This window comes from Rhinatrema bivittatum, chromosome 5, assembly GCF_901001135.1.
Source record: "Rhinatrema bivittatum chromosome 5, aRhiBiv1.1, whole genome shotgun sequence".
Lineage (NCBI taxonomy): Eukaryota > Metazoa > Chordata > Amphibia > Gymnophiona > Rhinatrematidae > Rhinatrema > Rhinatrema bivittatum.
In genome coordinates this window covers 335,545,088-335,566,753 of record NC_042619.1, presented here as the reverse complement: position 1 = coordinate 335,566,753, position 21,666 = coordinate 335,545,088, and the positions used below count along the sequence as shown (strand labels likewise).

The following is a 21,666-nucleotide window of genomic DNA, read 5'->3' as shown; positions in this document are numbered from 1 at the left end:
AAATCTTGTCCGACAATGTGACGATGGTGGCTTACATCAACCATCAAGGAGGTACCAAGAGTCGTCCGTAGCTGCAGAAGCGGAGCAGTTCATGGCCTGGGTGGCGCAGCATCTTGTCCTGCTGGCGGCTTCGCACATTGTGGGAATGGACAACGTGCAAGTGGATTTCCTGAGTCGACAGCGGCTAGACCACGGAGAGAGGGAACTTTCAGAAGAAGCAATGTCCCTTGTCTCTCACAAATGGGGTCCTCCCCACCTGGACTTGATGGTGACTCCTGTGGATGCCAAGGCCCCACGTTTCTTCAGTCGCAGAAGAAAACACAGCGTGGAAGGGGTCGACTCGCTGGTGCTCCCGTGGCCGACCGATGTGCTCCTTTATGCCTTCCCTTTGTGGCCTTTAATAGGCAAGATTCTCCTGAGGATAGAAGTTCATCCCTGGACGGTCATCCTGGTAGCCCCGGAGTGGCCCTGGCGGCCCTGGTTCGTGGACCTAGTCAATCTTGCAGTGGATGGCCCTTTGCGGCTAAGCCATCTCCCAAATCTACTTCGTCAAGGCCCTATATTTTTCGACCAGGTGGATCGCTTTTGTCTAGCGACCTGCCTTTTGAAAGGCGGCAGTTAAGGAAGAAAGGTTATCCGGAAGACTGATTACCACTTTACTTCAGGCTCGGAAGCCTTCCACTTCTCTGGCTTATATTAGGGTATGGGAGGTCTTCAAATCCTGGTGTCACGAGCAGGGGGTTCTCCCTCACATGCCTCGGTGGCATAGATCCTGGCGTTCTTGCACAAAGGCTTAGGCAAAGGGTTGTCCTTTAATTCCCTCTGGGTGCAGATGGCGGCCTTGGGGTGCCTCAGGGGCAAAGTTCATGGTACAGCTCTTTTGGTGCACCTGGATGTGATGTGCTTCCTCAGGGGGCGAAGTATTTGAATCCCCCAATCAGGCAAGTCTGTCCATCCTGGAGCCTTAATTTGGTGCTAAGGGTCTTATGTGAGGCTCCTTTTGAACCCCTTAAGAAGGCCATCTTGAAGGATCTCACTCTAAAAGCGGTGTTTTTGGTGGTGATCTGTTCAACAAGTAGGGAAACAGAGCTCAAAGCTTTTTCTTGCAGGGAGCCCTTCTTGCGCATTTGTCTTGTGGAGCGGCGCTAAGAAGGGTCACAAAGCATCTAAAGTGACCATAGCCCGTTGGTTGAAAGAGGCCATTGCTTCAGCTTATATTGGTAGCGGCTGACCTGTACCTGATGGATTGAAAGTGCATTCGACTCATTCTCAGGTGGCTTCCTGGGCGGAGAGCCAATTGGTCTCACCACAAGAAATTTGTAGGGCAGCGACCTGGAAGTCTCTACACACTTTTGCTCGACGCTATCGTTTAGACGTGATTCTCAAAGTCCCACCTTATGTAGGGAAGTTTTGGTACATCCACAGTCTGGACTGATCCGGGTACGTACAGGGAAAGGAAAATTTGGTTCTTACCTGCTAATTTTCGTCCATAAACATAGCAGTTTATGGACTTCTGCTGTAGGAATATACCCAAACCTTTTTTAAACCCAGCTACACTAACTGCCATAACCACATCCTCTGGCAATTAATTCTAGAGCCTAATTATGCATTGAGTGAAAAAGAACTTTATCAGATTTGTTTTAAATGAGCTACTTGCTAACTTCATGGAGTGCTCCCTAGTCCTTGAATTCTCCTAGGACATGCAGGATGGAAGTACTCACATGTGGGTGACATCAGATGGAGACAGTCACAGAAAACTTCTGTCAAAATTTCTAGAACTTTGACTAAACAAACTGAGCACGCCCAGCATGCCACTATCCACGCAGGGTCCCTCTTCAGTGTCTTTTTTCCATGGATTGTTCTTCTCGTGGATGTGGAGCTCGTGTTTTTTCTTTTCGGAAAACTGTGTTTCAAGTTCTTCTCATTCTTTTTCCCACGCCGAGTCCCTCGATTCTTTCCCGGCCCCAATTTAGAGGTGTCGTGGTAAGTACCTTGTTCTTTGCAGTTGATTACTGAAGGTGCTGTCACCCAGTAACCGCTGGCCATCGACCACTCGGCGGTTACTTTTTTCCATGGCGTCATCAGGGTTCCACCGCTGCTCCCAGTGCCCCCGGACTATGTCCATCACAGACCCCCATGAGGTCTGTATATTGTGCCTGGGGGCATCGCACAATGTGCGCAGCTATTCCTTTTGTACTCAGATGACCCCCAAGAATCACCGAGCGTGTCTGGACAAAATGGACAAGTTAGCACCCAAAAAGTCTGAACCCTCGACGTTGGTATCTGGGGCATTGACACCTGGGGGGCAAGGTGGACCTTGTAAGTACTGGTCCCGTCCTGTCCTCTCCTTTGCCGGTTTCCCAACTTGAATTAATTGCTGGGGATCAACCTGTTTATATTTCTTCCTGCTCTAGGTCTTGATTGGCGCCAGGGAAAGACCAAGCTGAGCATCGGCAAAAGCTGAGGATGCACCGGCATCGATCACCTTCCTCCCATGGCTCCAAGCTCAGGAAGGCACTGGCATTGTCCAAGACACCATCAAAGAGGCCCCATGCTGACAAGGCATTGACGCCCATCAAGACAGAGGGCCCGAGGTGGACCCCAGGGCACCGGCTTCTCTTGGGGAAGACCAGGTTACGCCTCCTCCTCCTCAAGCTATACTGTCATCGACAGCATTCGAGGAATAGTTGGAGCAATGACTTCCGTCCGTCGGACCATCTATTTCTTCTTTGGAGTGGTCCCAAACGAGGAGGCAAGGCCTCGAAGACCACTATCGCTCGTTGGGTAAAAGAAGCAATATCGTCGGCATACATTGGCGCTGGCAAGCGTCCTCTGATTGGAGTGAAAGCACACTCACTTAGTTCACAAGCGACTTTCTGGGCAGAAATCCAAGTGGTATCGTCTCAGGAGATATGCAGAGCAGCAACGTGGAAATCATTACACACATTTGCCCGTCATTATCGTTTGAATTTGCAACCTCCCGATCTGGGCTAGTCTGGCAACCAAGTTATTCAAGCAGGGCTATCCAGGGCCCACCCTATTTAGGGAAGCTTTGGTACATCCCATGGTCTGGACTGATCCTGATACGTACAGGGAAAAGAAAATTATTTCTTACCTGCTAATTTTCATTCCTGTAGTGTTCTGGATCAGTCCAGATGCCCACCCAAGGTTCTCCGGTCCGGTATGGAAATATGGTTAGCCAGCTCAAAGTTGCAATGCTGAACATGCGAAGTTTCTCGATTCTTCGGGTTACTTTGTCTTCAAGTAATTTCAATTCTGTATATAGTTACTCCGCAATTTTGGAGTCTGTTTTGATCCATTCATCTGTTCTTGCTTTGTTATTCTTAATACTGAAGGGACGCAGGGGGTGCGATTGGTTATCAGAGGGTGCTCTGGAAGTTTTTCTCAGTCTCCATCTGCTGGAAGGGAGGCATAACCCATGGTCTGTACTGATCCGGAATACTACAGGAACGAAAATTAGCAGGTAAGGAATAATTTTCTTATGCATGAGTTGATTACTGTCCATGTCATGCTCGGAATAGCATAATTGCCCCCTAAGAACATAAGAACATGCCATACTGGGTCAGACCAAGGGTCCATCAAGCCCAGCATCCTGTTTCCAACAGTGGCTAATCCAGGTCATAAGAACCTGGCAGTACCCAAACACTAAGTCTATTCCATGCTACTGTTGCTAGTAATAGCAGTGGCTATTTTCTAAGTCAACTTAATTAATAGCAGGTAATGGACTTCTCCTCCAAGAACTTATCCAATCCTTTTTTTAAACACAGCTACGCCAATTGCACTAACCACATCCTCTGGCAACAAATTCCAGAGTTTAATTGTGCGTTGAGTGAAAAAGAACTTACTCCGATTAGTTTTAAACGCTAAATTCATGGAGTGCCCCCTAGTCTGTCTATTATCCGAAAGAGTAAATAACTGTTTCACATTAGCCCATTCTAGACCTCTCATGATTTTAAACACCTCTATCATATCCCCCCTCAGCCATCTCTTCTCCAAGCTGAAAAGTCCTAACCTCTTTAGTCTTTCCTCATAGGGGAGCTGTTCCATTCCCTTTATCATTTTGGTCGTCCTTCTTTGTGCCTTCTCATTCGCAACTATATATTTTTGAGATGCGGCGACCAGAATTATACACAGTATTCAAGGTGCGGTCTCACCATGGAGCGATAGAGGCATTATGACATTTTCCGTTTTATTCGCCATTCCCTTTGCTTTCTTGACTGCCACAGCACACTGAACTGATTATTTCAATGTGTTATCCACTATGACGCCCAGATCTCTTTCTTGGGTGTTAGCTCCTAATATGGAATCCAACATTGTGTAACTAAAGCATAGGTTATTTTTCCCTATATGCATCACCTTGCACTTATCCACATTAAATTACATCTGCCATTTGGATGCCCAATTTTCCAGTCTCAAAAGGTCTTCCTGCAATTTATCACAATCTGCTTGTGATTTAACTACTCTGAAGAATTTTTTATCATCTGCAAATTTGATTACCTTACTCGTCGTATTTCTTTCCAGATCATTTATAAATATATTGAAAAGTACGGGTCCCAATACAGATCCCTGAGGCACTCCACTGCCCACTCCCTTCCACTGAGAAAATTGTCCATTTAATCCTACTCTCTGTTTCCTGTCTTTTAGCCAGTTTGTAATCCACGATAGGACATCACCACCTATCCCATGACTCTTTACTTTTCCTAGAAGCTTCTCATGAGGAACTTTGTCAAATGCCTTCTGAAAATCCAAGTATACTACATCTACAGGTTCACCTTTATCCACATGTTTATTAATTCCTTCAAAAAAGTGAAGCAGATTTGTGAGGCAAGACTTGCCTTGGGTAAAGCCATGCTGACTTTGTTCCATTAAACCATGTCTTTCTATATGTTCTGTGATTTTGATATTTAGAACACTTTCCACTATTTTTCCTGGCACTGAACTCAGGCTAACTTGTCTGTAGTTTCCCGGATGACCCCTGGAGCCCTTTTTAAACATTAGGGTTACATTAGCCACCCTCCAGTCTTCAGGTACAATGGATGATTTTAATGATAGGTTATAAATTTTTACTAATAGGTCTGAAATGTTATTTTTGAGTTCCTTCAGAACTCTGGGGTGTATATCATCCGGTCCAGGTTATTTACTACTCTTCAGTTTGTCAATCATGTCTACCAACATCTTCTAGGTTCACTGTGATTTGGTTCAGTCCATCTGAATCATTACCCATGAAAACCTTCTCTGATATGGGTATCTCCCCAACATCCTCTTCAGTAAACACTGAAGCAAAAAAATCATTTAATCGTTCCGCGATGGCCTTATCTTTTCTAATTGCCCCTTTAACCTCTCGATCATCTAACGGTCCAACTGACTCCCTCACAGGCTTTCTGCTTCGGATATATTTTAAAAAGTTTTTACTGTGAGTTTTTGCCTCTACGGCCAACTTCCTTTCAAATTCTCTCTTAAATTTATTTATTTATTTATTTATAACTTTTATATACCGGCATTCGTAAAAAAAAACATCATGTCGGTTTACAGACAACTGAGAAAGGAAATTACAATGATAGATGGAGGAAGGATAGGAAGTTAAAGGGTGACAACTTTACTGTAGAGCCAACGGGCGCCACAGTTATTAAATGAGATTACATGTGGTTAACCAGGTTGGACATAAATTAATTATATACAAGAGGCGACAGAGTGGGGGGTAGCGCGGGGCGGGGGATGAAGCGCATAGGGGAGGCGGGGTGGGGTAGGAACTGTACAAGGGGGCAGGTGGTGGCGATGGGAAGGAGTGACTGAATATCAGGAAGGTGGTGACTGAATATCAGGAAGCCATAAAATGGATGGGGTGGTGAGGGAGGGAGGGTGTGTAGGGGGGCGGGGGGACACTGTACTAGGGAGAGGGAAATAATGAGTGTTGAGGAGAAGTCAAATGCTAGGGTTGAGAGGCGTTGGGATAGGCCTGTTTAAATAACCAGGTCTTGATTCCTTTTTTGAATTGATTAAGTGAAGGTTCTAGTCGGAGCTCGGTGGGGAGGGAGTTCCAAAGGGTGGGGCCGGCGATGGAGAAGGCTCTCGCTCTGGTGTTTGTGAGGTGAGCAATTTTGAGTGAAGGGGTGTGGAGGGTGCCCGCAAGGGAGTTTCTGGTAGGACGGTTGGCCTGGTGGAAGTGTGGCATATCTTCGATCCAGGGGGAGTTATTTTTATATAGCGTGTTATGTATGATAGTAAGTGTTTTGTATTGAGAGCGATAGGTGATTGGTAGCCAGTGGAGGTTTTGTAATATGGGAGTAATATGATCAGTCTTTCTTGAGTTTGTAAGGATGCGAGCCATGGCATTTTGTAAGATTTGGAGGGGTTTGATTGTGGAAGCTGGAAGGCCTATTAGCAGTGAGTTGCAGTAGTCAAGTTTTGATAGTATAGTGGTTTGCATAACGGTACGGAAGTCATGTGCGTGGAGGAGAGGCTTAAGTTTTTTGAGGGTTTGGAGTTTATAGAAGCCCCCTTTTAGGAGTGATTTGATGTGGGATTTGAAGCTAAGTTGTGTATCTAAGAGAACTCCTAGATATCTCTGACAGTGGACGGAGGTGTGAGATTTTGTGAAGTGTTCTGTTGCAGTTGGTGAATGGATAAGCTGGGTTGATTAGTAATAATTAGGATTTCAGTTTTTGAAGTATTGAGTGCAAGGTGTAGTTTGGAAAGGAGGGCGTTGATAGATGTGAGGCATGTCTCCCAGAAGTGCAGGGTTTCGTTGAGGGAGTTTTGGATGGGGATAAGTATTTGTACGTCGTCAGCGTACAAGAAGAATTTTAGTCCCAGTTTGGATAATAAGTGGCAAACTTGCCAACACTATTGCATTATTCCTCTTTTTAGGACTTGTAGTGATTGCTTTTGGTTCCTTGCACCTTCATCTCAGTATCCCAGCTAAAATAGTTCCTGAGGATTGTTAATTAAGGGAGACTTAGCTGACTAGCATTGAAATTTTACTGTTAGCCAGTTACGTTATGCAGCTTTCCCTGTGTGTAGGGATAGCTGGCTTAAATCTAGCTGGTTATATTTTAGTCAGCTAGATTTAAGATTGTTTTCAGCTGTAACCTAGCTGACTAGGTTGTGGCTGAAAATGCGGATACACTTATCCTACTATAACATAACTGACAAAGCTGATGCTCAGCAGCTTTTTGGAAATGCACCTCTTTGTTGACAAGGAAGAGCTGCACCCATTGTATGATTGCTTTTACAGCTGAAATCTGGGCAAAGTCTAATTGAGAGCGCTGAATTTTCTCATTTCAGGAGTACATCACAAGCGATGCCCTGATGCATTTCTCTACAAGACTTTCCATGGAGGAGGAGCTGCTTCCCACTATCCTAGGGAAACGGTAACAACCTTTGCCTAAATAGTAATGAAAGGAGCTAGCAGAGGGAAGGACTTGTTAGGGAAATAGCTGGGGAGAGCAGGGGGTGGTAGATCTGGGCAGGCATAAGAAAGAGAGTAGATAGAAAGAGGTGATAGTGGCTTAGGGAAGGGAGGGGCTAGAAGAAGGTGATAAGGTTGGCATGGAAAGGGAGTGAATGGAAGGTGGTGATGGGTGGGTTGGCAGAGGGAAGAGAGAAGTGTCATAGTATGCTCAGAGAAGAAAAGGATGAAAACTGGGTATAACTGAGCTAGAGATAATTCTCCTAGGACAAGCAGGATGGAGCCCGGCAAGGAAAACGTTTGTCAGAGTTTCCACAACTCTGACAGGTACACTGAGCATGCTCAGCATGCCCTATACCCCGCATCCATGCAGGGCCCCTCTTTAGTCTCTTTTTTCCCGCAGAGCTTTCGTATCGCAGTTACTGAACTTGTGTTCTTTTTGTATTTTAAAAAAGTTTTGGAAAACATCTACCGATCTTTTCTGAGTTTTTTCCCATGCGTGGGTCCCTCTCGGTTCCCCTGTCTCTACTCAGGTTTTTTGGCGGTTCTGCTTCCATTCTCCATGGCGGCAGTGCCTTGGTGCCTACCACCTCCATTGTCGTTTTTCGCCCCTTCAGTTCGTTTCGTCATGGCCTCATCGGGTTTTCATCGGTGCCCTCAGTGCCCGAGGATGATGTCCATCACAGACCCACATGATGTGTGCATCCTTTGCCTGGGGGCATTGCATGACGTCTGGGGTTGCTTGCCTGTGTGACCAAATGACCCCGAAGGGACATCACACTCACCTTGACAAGATGGAGAAGCTCTTCGGGGCGAGAAAGTCTGTACTATCGACATTGACATCAGCATTGGTGGCATCAATGACGAAGGACCGTGGAGCCACATCGATGGAGCAGTCCGCTTTATCGATGCCGCCAGCAGATAGGGGTGCTAGGGACCAGCCCCGTCGGTCTCTTCCAGGTCGAGGACATTGGGTTCGTCATCTTCGACTTCGGCATCAGGGAAAGACTGGGCTGAACACTGAGGGAAGCCAAGGAAGCATTGGCACTGGTCACCATTGATGCACAGTGCTGGGCTCAGGTCTGTGCCAGCGCTTGTTGTGATGCCCCTGAAGCGACGGCGAGGAGTGCCTATCCTCCATCGGTGCCGGGGGTCCGCGACAGACTCCACTGCTCCTAGTGTCAGTTGCTGATACACCTCGGGGTTCTCAGGAGGACCTGGCCACCCCTCCTGCCCCCCAGTTCTTTTTGGCATCAGCAACTTTTGAGAAGGAGTTGGACCACTGAGTGAAGCTGGCGGTCATTCGGGCACTGCAGGGCATCAACCTGGTGGCACTGACAGCACTGGTGCCCACACTCTTCCTGTTGGAACCACTGCTGGAGCGTCTCGATGTGCTTATCAGGGTGTTATTGACCCAGCTGGTACCGGTTCCCGGGGGGGGCCATCCATGCCCAGCGGGGCACTGATGCTACCCCCACCTGGTGTAGTGCTCATTGCCAGTTCTTCCGAGGAGGAAGCTCCGTTGAGCCCAGCACTGACACTGTGTCTGCGCCGGGCTGATGTCCCCTGCCCAACTTTGCCGGTGCCGGCACTGGTGCCCAGGCCTCTGGATGAAAGCCGAGCTTTCAGGGCCCTGTCCCCTGTGGTTTTCAATGAGGACGAGGCCCCGTACGACCCCTGGGGGGAGGACAAAGCAAGAGATCGTGGAAGTCCCGGTGTATAAGATCTTTAAGGAGTTTCTGCTGAATATTTGGGAGCATTCCCTCACAGTACCTCCTATGAATAGGAAGGCGGGCGGGGTTTACCTCTTCCAATAGGCTGCCGGATTCGAAAAGCATCAGCTGGCACACCAGTCAGTAGTGGTCGAATCTGCTCTCAAGAAGGCCAGACGCTCTCGGACCCATGCCTCAGTGCCCCCAGGGAAAGATCACAGAGCGCTGGATGCTCTTTGGAGAAAAGTCTTTCAGGGGGTGATGCTTATTGCCCACATTGCCTCCTACTAGCTCTATATAAGCCAGTACTCTCGCAACCTCTGGAAGCAGGTGCAGAAGGCGGCCAAGCAGCAAGACACCTTCTGTCGCTGGTGCTTCAGGGTCTGGAGTGCGGAAAACACAAAGAGCATTCCACCTACAATGCTTTCAAGACAACAGTGGGAATCGGCGTCTGCAGAATGGCATGGCTGCGGGCCTCAGATCTCAGACTGAAGGTACAGAAAGATTTGCTGACCTGCCATGTACAGGAGAGAATCTCTTCAGACGTAAGGTGAGGGAATCCGTGGCCCAGTTGAGGGATCATCATGAGATCCTCCAGCATCTCTCTGCCAGCACTTCGGCCCCACCCTCCTCAGCCAGGCGGTCTGCGAAACAGGGTCAGAGGAGGTCTTTCTACTGCTAGAGGAAGTACTGTCCTCCAGCCCCTCATGCCTGTTCACAAAGGGTGAGCTCCCGAGGCCGTCCCAGGCAGCAGTGGGATTTGCGCCCCAGCCAAATCCCAGGATGGGGTTTTGATTGGATCATAGGGAGCATAAGCCAGCCACTCGTACCCAAGACTCGAAGGCTACGGTTCTTCGTGAATTGGTGGCCGTTCTATCCATCTTCCGTCAGGTTACCCATTAAATCTATTGGGTGTCCCACCAAATTCTCCTCTGTGTGCGTTTTGGGGGCTGCTTGTGCATCAGGAGGTACTGTTAAAAGTTTTCTGCTCTTTTAATGGCCAGAGCAGTCTAGCCTGTCCCACCAAGACAAAGGGGGGCAGGGATTCTACTTCCGGTACTTCCTGATTCCAAAGAGAACAGGAGGGCTCCGTCACATCTTAGACCTGAGGGCCTTGAACAAGTTTCTAAAAAGAGAAAAGTTTTGAAGGAATAGTCTCAAAACTGTGTCCCTATCAGAGGGGAAAACAAACTTAACTAAGACTGTTCAGATGAAGTCTCCAATATATCTGATACATTTAAAGGAGATGTTTGTTCCTCAGTTACAGAATTAGATACAATATAGTATATTTTAGCAATGGGGGGAGGGGGAGGCGTCTGGTATTTTTAATATTTCCTTTAAGTATTTCTTGAACTGATCCTGTAAGGTTGAATATCTTAACAAAGGAAAATTTACTATTCTTAGATTTAAGTATCTATTTTCATTCTCTAATCATGCTAAGTTTCTGGCTTGGATCATCTCCCCCTGTATAATATTTGCTTGTATTTTCTGTACTTGAGATACCTTCTGTTCCAGTTCTACCAACTGAGTGTTTTGCTTTACTAGATTTTCTTCTGACTTCAGCACTCGTTTATTCATCTCGAGTGTTACATTAGTTAATTTAGATATAGCTTTTTCTAAAGTGATAATCGCAGTCCATACAGTCCAACGTAATTATTGCTGGTTTCTCCAATTTCTTCATGGGGGCAATATTTACCAATTCTGTTCCCCCCCTTATCCAAGTTTTCCATTTGTATGTTAAGAATTTCTTCTGTTTCTCTTTTAGAAGATTTCTTTTCCTGATCTTTATTCAAATTGATTTCTCTTATCACCAGGGAAGATGAACTTTTTATTATACTTGTATTAAGTGTTTCTTTTTCCACCAATACTTCAATCCCTTGCGATTGCAATTGAAAAGGAGGAGAAGGAGTAACTGGTGCTCCCGGGCTGAGTGATAGAGGTGAGGCAGGTAATTCTGTACTAAACTCAATTTCTGGAATTACAGCGCCTCCCTCGGGAGGTTTTTGAAGTGCAGGGCTGAAAAAACTCTCAATTTGGATTACCGTATTTTGTATTGACAGTTTGTTGTCATGATGATTAGAAAATGCACTAAAATATAAATTTAAAAAATAAATAAATACATAAAAAGAGAAAAGTTCAAGATAGTTTCCCTGGGCACCCTGCCTTCCTACAAAAAAGGGACTGGCTTTGCTCCCTCGATTTAAAAGACGCATACACCCACATCGAGATCTTCCAAGACCACAGGAAGTATCTCAGATTTGTGGTGGGAAAACAGAACTTCCAATACAAAGTGTTGACATTTGGGCTAGCCCCAACTATCTTTACAAAGTGTCTGGCCGTGGTGGGACGCCCCTCCGCAGATTGGGAGTGCATGTTTTCCCCTATCTGGACGATTGGCTAGTCAAGAGCACCTCTTAGACGGGTGCAGATCGGTCCTTGCACTTGACCATCCGGGTGTTGGAGTCACTAGGGTTCGTCATCAACTACCCGAAGTCCCATCTCAGCCCATCTCTTCATAGGAGCCTTGCTAGACACTCCAGGGCACTCACTTTGGCATCCATAGCAGGGGTGATTCAACAGAGCCAGCAGGTATCAGCTCAGCACATGTTGAGGCTGTTGGGCCACATGGCCGCAACTGTCCATGTTTCTCTCTTGGCATGTTTGCACATGTGCAGAGCCCAATGGACCTTGAGGTTGCAATGGAGCCAGGCCATTCCATCTCTCCAAAACTCCTTGTCCTGGTGGCGGGTTCTCACAACTTTGGAACAGGAGATATCTTTCCAAACGCCCCCCACACAAATTGTCCTTAAAATAGATGCGTCCACCCTGGGGTGGGGTGCTCATGTAGACAGGCTCCACATTCAGGATCGGTGGTGCGGCCAGGACGCACAGTTTCAAATCAACTTCCCGGAGCTCAGGGCAATCAGCCACACTATGGGTTTCAAAGATTGGCTGTCCAACAAAGTTGTCCTGATTCAGACAGACAACCAAGTAGTAATGTGGTATGTCAACAAGCAGGGAGGCACGAGGTTGTTCCTGTGTTAGGAAGCAATCTAGATCTGGCCGGAATGGAGAACGTGATAGCGGACAGGATGAGTCAAGCCTTCAGATCCCATGAGTGGTCACTGGATCAAAGGGTAGCAAATCGAATCTTCCATCTCTGAGGAACTCAGTCGTGGACTTGTTCGCATCCCCCGGAACAGGAAGGTAACTAATTTCTGCTCCCTGTACAGGTCAGATGGTGAACCAGCCTCAGATGCCTTTGCTCACTATTGGAGCAAGGGTCTTCTGTCTGCATATCCTCCACTTCCTCTAGTAACAGACTCTCCTGAAGCTTGGAGAAGATCGGGGGACTATGATACTCATAGCCCTTCATTGGCCAAGCAGGTCTGGTTTCCACTCCTTCAGGAATTGTCTCTCTGGGAACCGATCAGTCTGGGGACTTCTCCAGATCTCAACACACAGGATCAGTGCAGGCTGCGGAATCCCAACCTCCAGACCCTGTCACTCACAGGCTGAATGTTGAGAGGCTGACTGTGCAGCCACTGGATCTCTCTGAAGATGTGTCTAGGGTCCTCATAGCTTCTAGAAAGCCTTCCACTAGAAAGTCCTACAGACTGAAGTGGAGGAGGTTCTCCATGTGGTGTGAGCAAAAGGCCCTAGGTCCTTTCTGCTGCTCCACACAAAAACTGCTTGACTACCTTCTGCTCCTATCGGAGACGTGTCCTAAAAACCAACTCCATTAAAGTTCGCCTAAGTACAGTTGGAGCATAACACCAAGGAGTAGATGGTACGCCCATTTCTGTACAGCCTATAATTGTGTGCTTCAGTTGAAGCCTCCCGCTGTATCTTGGGACCTTGCTCAGCTGATGAAAGTTCCTTTTGAGCCACTGTGCACCTGTGACCTGAAGTACCTGACCTGGAAGGTCATATTTTTGTTGGCGGCCTCTTCAGTGTGCAGGGTCAGCGAGCTCAGGCCTTAGTGACTTATCCATCTTATAACAAGTTTTATCATGACAGGGTGGTCTTGCATTCCTGCCTAAGGTGGTGATGGATTTCCATCTTAACCAGTCAATCGTCCTGCCAACATTTTTTCCCAAGCCCCATTTGCACCAAGGCAAACAAGCACTGCACAGTTTGGATTGCAAGAGAGCCTTAGTCTTCTACCTGGAGTGGACAGAACCCCATAGACAGACCACCCAATTTTTTGTTTCTTTTGATAGGAATAGATTGGGAGTTGCCGATGCCAAACAGACACTATCCAATTGGCTAGCAGATTACATCTCCTTCTGTTATGCCCAGGCGGGACTGCATCTTGGGCGTCTTGTCAAGGCTCATTCTGTCAGAACCTTGTCTGTGACCCACTTGCGAGCAGTTCCCGTGGAGGAGATCTGCAAGGCTGCAATGTGGAGTTCTCTCCACACATTCACATCACACTACTGTCTGGATAGGGATGGCCAACTTGACAGTAGGTTCGGCCAGTCTGTCTTCCGGAATCTCTTTGAGGTGTAGAACCCAACTCTCCCTGCCTAGGGCTCATTGTTTTGGTTCAGGCTGTCTCCCCCTCTGTTACCAACAGCACCGGTTTTGTTGTGCCTGTAGGCCCCTGGTTAGATGTCTGTTGGTCTCATTTTTTGTTGGGGAGCAGCCTGTAGCTAGGGATTAACCCATGTGTGAGGATTACCATCCTGCTTGTCCTAAGAGAAAGAGTTGCTTACCTGTAACAGGTGTTCTTCTAGGACAGCAGAAAATTAAATCTCACGAAACCGACCCGCCACCCCGCAGAGTTGGGTTTCTCGTATTATTGTTTTATTTTTATAGTAGTTCTATGTTACGAGTCTCAAGAGAGATCCTGCGTGGACGCATAGTATAGAGCATGCTGGGCATGCTCAGTATACCCAGTCAGAGTTCTGGAAACTTTAACATAAGTTTTCTGTGCTGGGCTCCAACCAATGATGTCACCCATGTGTGAGGACTAACATCCTAGGAGAACACCTGTTACAGGTAAGCAGCTTTACTTTACAACAACTGTAATCTTCTGGATTCATCACTTTCCCCATGGACAAGTAGGATGAATCAGTCACAGTCTGATGCCCTTGGGAATGGATGTATTCAAGAGCCAAGAAACCACAGCTTGAAATATCCTCAAGGTGCGGGGTATCAACTGTACATGTTATCCCTATGATCAGATTCCATGAGCAGTCCCTATGGACATTAAGATTTATTTAACAGTTTTATATACCGACCTTCATAGTAAATAACCATATTGGATCGGTTTACAATTAACAAGAATAAAACTGGGGTAACTATTCAAGTAAACGAAAGATAAACAGTAGGTAGGAATGAGTCAAAGTTACAATCAACAGGGAAGAGAACTTGGAAGCTTGCAACAAGCTGGAAAGAAGATAAGGCAGGAAATAAATATGAAGTGATACCATAGGGCCCTTCTTCTCCCCACCTCTCCTCACCCCTTCCCTTCACATTTGATATTTCATGTTATTCCCTATAATTGTGATACCATAGGGCCCTTCTTCTCCCCTTATAATTGTGATACCATAGGGCCCTTCTTCTCCCCCCCTCTCCTCACCCCTTCCCTTCACATTTGATATTTCATGTTATTCCCTATAATTGTACATTTTGTATATACCTGCAATCTTTGCCTACACTAATTTATTAATCTAATTTCATTCTTCTGTCACTTTTCCTCCTTTTTTCTCTTTTTACCCTCTTGTATTCATGTTATTTTAATTTTAGATTAATGCTTTATTTCCCCTACCTTTCCTTACTCTCTAATTATTATGTTCCAATATGTTCTAATTGTATTATGTTAAACTTGTTCGATGTAAAGCGCCGCCACAGGCACTAGTTTCTTGTTTCGCTGTGAACCGATGTGATATCATTGATGAATGTCGGTATATAAAACCGTTAAATAAATAAATAAATAATTTAAAAAAAAAAAAAGAGAAGAGGAGGGGAGTTTTGTAGGGATTCCGCTTTCCTCCGGCTCCATGCTTGACATGCCAAACCGACATCTGTTCCCACCTCTAGGGGAGCTTAGGGAATGTGAGTAGCCTGGCAGGTTGAGCAGGCTTTTGGCTAGGCCCCACTCTCAGGCTTTTCTTGCTTGTTGCGTGGTAGGCTGTGGCAGCGTTTCACGGTTTGTTTTTTTTTCCTGCGCATAAGGCTACCCTCTTCAGTTCTGTCCAGTTGTGCATCCAGTTTGTGCACCTGGTAGGGCACCTGTTTGGACGTTCAGTTGGGCGCATAGGGGCATTCATATGCATGCATTTATTTACACACGCAATCTGAGCGACTTCGTGGGAGTTCAGTTTTTGGGCACTCATCGAAGCACAGTGTTGAGCACCTAAATTTTGGGAGCCTAGTTTTTTGCAGCGTAAATAACAGCTGGATGCACTCTTCTCAGATGCCTGTTAAAGAGTGCTGACAGACTTATGGCACCTAACCCTCTGTGCTGCTTGTCATATTCGGGCATCCTAGCCTGGCATTCCCTCTAACATGGTTCAGTGCTGTTTGGAGGTCTGCACTTCAACCAGAGGGGTGACTTTGGTAATAGCGGCCAGGTGACAATTATGGCTGAGAAATTGGTCGGCTGATACAACCTCGAAGTTTAACCTTACGAAGTTGCCCTTTAAAGGCTCGCTCTTGTTTGGAAGCGAACTGGAGAAAATGGCCAATAAGTGGGGTGAATCCCAGGTTCCTCAGTTGCCAGAGGATAAGAAATGGACGCCACGCTCCTTCAGCATGAGAGGTCTTACTAGGGGATCCAAATGTTCAAAGGGCTCGACCTTTGGGTAGGTCTCAGTCCTTTCGTCCCAGGCCACCCAGAAGGGGGTGCAGGCTTGGGTAGTGGAGCTTCCTAGTGAAGGTGTGCCAACACACCCCTGGGAAAAGGAATCTCAGGACTATTGATTTGGTTTCATCTACCGATGGAGGTCTGCAAACACCAGCAGTGGTGGTTACAAGCGGATCATCTAAGAAAAGAGGTTTCCCCAAGATCACCAGACTGGCTAGTACTTACGACAAATGCAAGCCTCCAGGGTTGGTGAGCTCAGTCAGGAGCTGACAGCACAAGGGTGCTGGAGAACAGAAGTCTCTCTGGAGCATTAATCGGTTAGAAGCCCTTGCAGTCCGATTGGCATGCTTGCGGTTCGGCGACCGATTGCAGGGTTGAGCGGTCCAGATAATGTCAGAGAATGCAACGACAGTGGCTTACATCAATCGGCAGAGAGGAACCAAGAGCCAGCAAGCATCATAGGACATAGTCCAACTTATGGAATGGGCGGAAGAGCATCTTCAGGATATCTCAGCCTCGCACATTGCAGGAAAAGACCATTAAGAGCTGACTTTCTCAGCAGACAGAATCTGGATCCTGGAGAATAGAAATTGTCAAATGAGGCATTTCAGCTAATAGTGGATCTCTGGGGCCTTTTTCTGGACCTGTTGGTGACTTCTTGCAATGCAAAGGTTCCTCGCTTCTTCAGTCGTAGGAGAGATGCAAAGTCTTTGGGCATTGATGCCCTCGTGCAAGAGTGGGTGGAGGGCAGGCTACCATATCCCTTTCCCCCGTGGCCCAGTGTTGAGCAAAATGATTTGGAGAATCATGATTCATATTGGGATGGTGCTTCTGATGGCCCTGGATTGGCCCAGAAGACCGTGGTATGCAGATTTGCGAAGGCTCCTGGTGGATTCTCCCCTCTGGTTTCTGTCTCACCAGGGATCTGCTACAGCTGGGGCCTATTCTTCACGAAGATCTGACTCAATTTTTTCTTATGGTATTGCCCTTGAGAGGGTTCGATTGCTGAAGTATAGATGGTCTACTGCGGTGATTGCCACCTTACTCAGAGTGAGAAAGTTCTCCACTTCCTTAGCCTATGTGTGGGTTTGGCGAGTGTTTGAGGCTTGGTATGAACATCAAGGGGTTTCTTCTTGATTGGTTAAGATTCCGCTCATTTTGGAATTTTTGTAGGATGGATTGAATAAAGGATTGGCCCTTAATTCATTAAAGGTACAGGTGGCGGCTCTTGTCTGTTTCTGAGATCAGGTGAATGATGGCCCTTTTTCGGCTTACCCAGACATGGCCCATTTCTTAAAAGTAGTGAAGCATCTTTGTCCTCCCTTGCATTTACCAGTGCCTTTCTGAAGTCTTAATCTAAGAACATAAGAACATGCTATACTGGGTCAGACCAAGGGTCCATCAAGCCCAGCATCCTGTTTCCAACAGTGGCCAATCCAGGCCATAAGAACCTGGCAAGTACCCAAAAACTAAGTCTATTCCATGTTACCGTTGCTAGTAATAGCAGTGGCTATTTTCTTAAGTCACCTTAATTAATAGCAGGCAATGGACCTCTCCTCCAAGAACTTATCCAATCCATTTTTAAACACAGCTATACTAACTGCACTAACCACATCCTCTGGCAACAAATTCCAGAGTTTAATTGTGCGTTGAGTAAAAAAGAGCTTTCTCCGATTAGTTTTAAATGTGCCACATGCTAACTTCATGGAGTGCCCCCTAGTCTTTCTATTATCCGAAAGAGTAAATAACCGATTCACATCTAACCGTTCTAGACCTCTCATGATTTTAAACACCTTTATCATATCCCCCCTCAGCCGTCTCTTCTCCAAGCTGAAAAGTCCTAACCTTTTTAGTCTTTCCTCATAGGGGAGCTGTTGCATTCCCCTTATCATTTTGGTAGCCCTTCTCTGTACCTTCTCCATCACAATTATATCTTTTTTGAAATGCGGCGACCAGAATTGTACACAGTATTCAAGGTGCAGTCTCACCATGGAGCGATACAGAGGCATTATGACATTTTCTGTTTTATTCACCATTCCCTTTCTAATAATTCCCAACATTCTGTTTGCTTTTTTGACTGCCGCAGCACACTGAACCAATGATTTCAATGTGTTATCCACTATGACGCCTAGATCTCTTTCTTGGGTTGTAGCACCTAATATGGAACCTAACATTGTGTAACTATAGCATGGGTTATTTTTCCCTATATGCATCACCTTGCACTTATCCACATTACATCTCATCTGCCATTTTGATGCCCAATTTTCCAGTCTCACAAGGTTTTCCTGCAATTTATCACAATCTGCTTGTGATTTAACTACTCTGAACAATTTTGTATCATCTGCAAATTTGATTATCTCACTCGTCGTATTTCTTTCCAGATCATTTATAAATATATTGAAAAGTAAGGGTCCCAATACAGATCCCTGAGGCACTCCACTGCCCACTCCCTTCCACTGAGAAAATTGTCCATTTAATCCTACTCTCTGTTTCCTGTCTTTTAGCCAGTTTGCAATCCACGAAAGGACATCGCCACCTATCCCATGACTTTTTACTTTTCCTAGAAGCCTCTCATGAGGAACTTTGTCAAACGCCTTCTGAAAATCCAAGTATACTACATCTACCAGTTCACCTTTATCCACATGTTTATTAACTCCTTCAAAAAAGTGAAGCAGATTTGTGAGGCAAGATTTGCCTTGGGTAAAGCCATGCTGACTTTGTTCCATTAAACCATGTCTTTCTATATGTTTGTTTGTTTATTTATTTATTTATTTATTTAAGGCCTTTATATACCGACTTTCTTGATACAAATCAAATCAACTCGGTTTACATCGAACTAAGCAGTTAACCATAACCAATTAACAAAAGACAAAATTTGATGATTCATAAAGTTACATTATAACAAGGGAGCAAAAACTGGGGATAGGAAAATAAAGGGGGGAGAACAGAGATAGTTTACTATATACAGGTGGGGTTGTGGGAGGGAGGCAAGGAGCCAATCTCGTTATGAAGTATTAGCGCTAGTTTAATTACGGTGGAGATGGGAACAGTTCTGAGTCATGCTGGGAACAGTACTGAGTCATGCTATTGGACTAGGAACAGGGAAAGTCTCGACCGAAAAGCCATGTCTTGAGTTTCTTTTTAAAAGTTATGAGACAGGTTTCCTGCCTGAGGTCCGGGGGCATGGAGTTCCAAATGGAGGGACCTATTGTTGAAAATGCCCGGTCTCTGATGTTTGAGTGGTGCACCGCTTTGATAGGGGGAACGTGTAAGGATCCTTTGTAGGCTTCCCTTAAGGGTCTGGCTGTAGAGTGAAGTTTGAGAGGGTATACCATGTCAAGAGGCGTCTGGTGGTGAATGTTTTTGTGAATAATTGTAAGTGATTTATGTAGAATCCTAAAGTTTACTGGGAGCCAATGAAGATCTTTTAATATGGGCGAGATGTGCTCTCTCCGATTAATATTTGTCAGGATTCTCGCCGCCGCATTTTGAAGCAGCTGGAGGGGTTTTATTGTAGTAGCAGGAAGACCTTGCAAGATGGAGTTGCAGTAATCGACCTTAGAGAACAGGATGGCTTGGAGGACCGATCTGAAATCATGATGGAAGAGAAGCGGCTTGAGTTTTTTGAGTACCTGTAGCTTGTAGAAGCACTCCTTCATAGTGTGGTTTATAAATTTCTTTAGGCTCAGGTGAATACTGTTGGGCTGATGTCAGTACAGGGATATATACTGTGATGTCAGCTTTGCTCCATATCCATCTGCTGGTGGAGATGCATAACCCACTGGTTCTGGATCCACCTGTCCTAATTAAAGAAAAAGAAAGTATCAGGTAAGTAGTAATTTCTCCTTTTGTGTTAAAAACTCCCTTGAAATTGAACAAGATTGCATGGCGATACAAATTCTTTAGCAATTTTCTTTCTTCACATCACTTAGATACTATACTTAGCAAATGGGCAGTGGTTATTTATTTATTTTAATTAAATTTATGTGCCAGAATTCTGAAGATTGTGGTGGCTTACAATGTAAAACAAACATAAAACCAACAAACATTACTAAAAACAAATAAAACATTCTACATTGATGGATAGCATTGATGAATAGCATGTACTTGGTTACTTATACCCATACTGTTCTTAAAAGCTGTACAATTATTTCACTCTTCATGATATTGAGTGGAGAAATTGGTTTAATTCATATATGGTTTGGTCCATAGTCCTGCTGGAAAGCCATGTTTTTAACACATTTTTGAAAACTCCAGTATTTGTCATAGTTTTTAGAATCTTGGGCATTGTGTTCCAAATAATGGTGCCTGCCATTGAGAATGCATAGTCTCTAATTTCCCCCAAATGAATGTGGGTAACTGTTAGGACTTCCAATAAGCCTTTGTTTGGTGAGCATAAAGCTTGGGTTGGAGTATAAATACATTAATACCAATCCTAGCCATGGTGTGTTTGGCTTAATAATTGGAAAATTGTTTTACTTCTTTATATAAATGGATACTTAATTGTAGGGAAAATTGCTACTATACCTGAATATAACTCACCATGATGTACAATGAAAGGCATGAGCTAATACACTAAATAAGTAAATAATATACCAGAGAAACTCAATTTAAACTCTTGCATAGAACTTATTTAGATAGGGCTTGCAGTTTCAAATGACACATTTTTGAATATATTTGTTTCAAGTGTCAAGTTGAGGCTGGAACTTTTGCTCACTCCTTTTTATGGTGTCATAAACTTGGGATTTTCTAGTGGACGTTTTTGGAGAGAGTGGAGAAGATATTGAGAAAAATGATTCCCCCAAATGTTCAATACCTGCTTTTAGGGATGAGGGAAATATTAAATGAGTATAATTTTGTAGAAAAAAGATTTTACTCTTGGCTAAAAAGACGGTTCTGACAACTTGGCTTGCAGTTAGTTACTATTATTCCCTGTACGTACCCGGATCAGTCCAGATTGCTGGGTTTTGCACCCCCCCCCCTCCCCCTAGCAGATAGAGACAGAGATGTTTTAAAAACAAAACTCCGCCTTATATAGGAGAGTGCCACCTACAGTCTGCCAGTATTTCTCTGTCTCTACCAGATGGTGGAGGTGCAAAACCTACAGTCTGGTCAGAGTCTTTATTTTGGATTAGATTTAGTCTAGTTAGTGAGAGTTCTTTATATTTTTCCAGTTTAAGAGTTTGTCTCTTTAAAAAAATATATATATTACTCAAAAAAGGAAGAGTTTCCTGTGGTCCGCCTCCCAGAGGGTTGTTAGGCTCTGAGAGGGCCGTCCCCTGCTGGTCAGAGGCAGCTGTCAACCAGGGTTGAAGACCCTAACTATCAATTGAGGCAGCATGGGTGCGATACCAGGGAGCCTGGCTCACTCCACCCTAAAAATCAGCATCCTGGACCACGATAGGCAATTTTCACATTTTAAAAAAAAAAAAAGTTTTGAAGTCATTTTTCTTTGCTTCCATTTTTGTTCGGGCAGTCTCTCCCTCTCCCTAACCTATCATTAAAATCATCCATTGTACTGAAGACTGGAGGGTGGCCAATGTAACCCCAATATTTAAAAAAGGCTCCAGGGGCGATCCGGGTAACTATAGACCAGTGAGCCTAACTTCAGTGCCGGGAAAAATAGTGGAAACTATCCTCAAGATCAAAATTGTAGAGCATATAGAAAGACATGATTTAATGGAACACGGTAAACACGGATTTACCCAAGG

The 21,666-nt window shown here is 45.3% G+C and overlaps 1 protein-coding gene across 3 annotated transcripts in view; it reads left to right on the top strand.

Annotated features, from left to right (window-relative positions):
- GPAT2 (glycerol-3-phosphate acyltransferase 2, mitochondrial) overlaps positions 1 to 21,666 on the top strand; it is a 462,570-nt gene that overhangs the window by 275,927 nt on the left and 164,977 nt on the right. For all 3 annotated transcript variants that reach the window (XM_029604447.1, XM_029604446.1, XM_029604448.1), the window contains exon 12: positions 7,306 to 7,391. In XM_029604447.1, the coding sequence (XP_029460307.1) occupies positions 7,306 to 7,391 (86 nt within the window). The remainder of the gene's footprint in view (positions 1 to 7,305; positions 7,392 to 21,666) is intronic.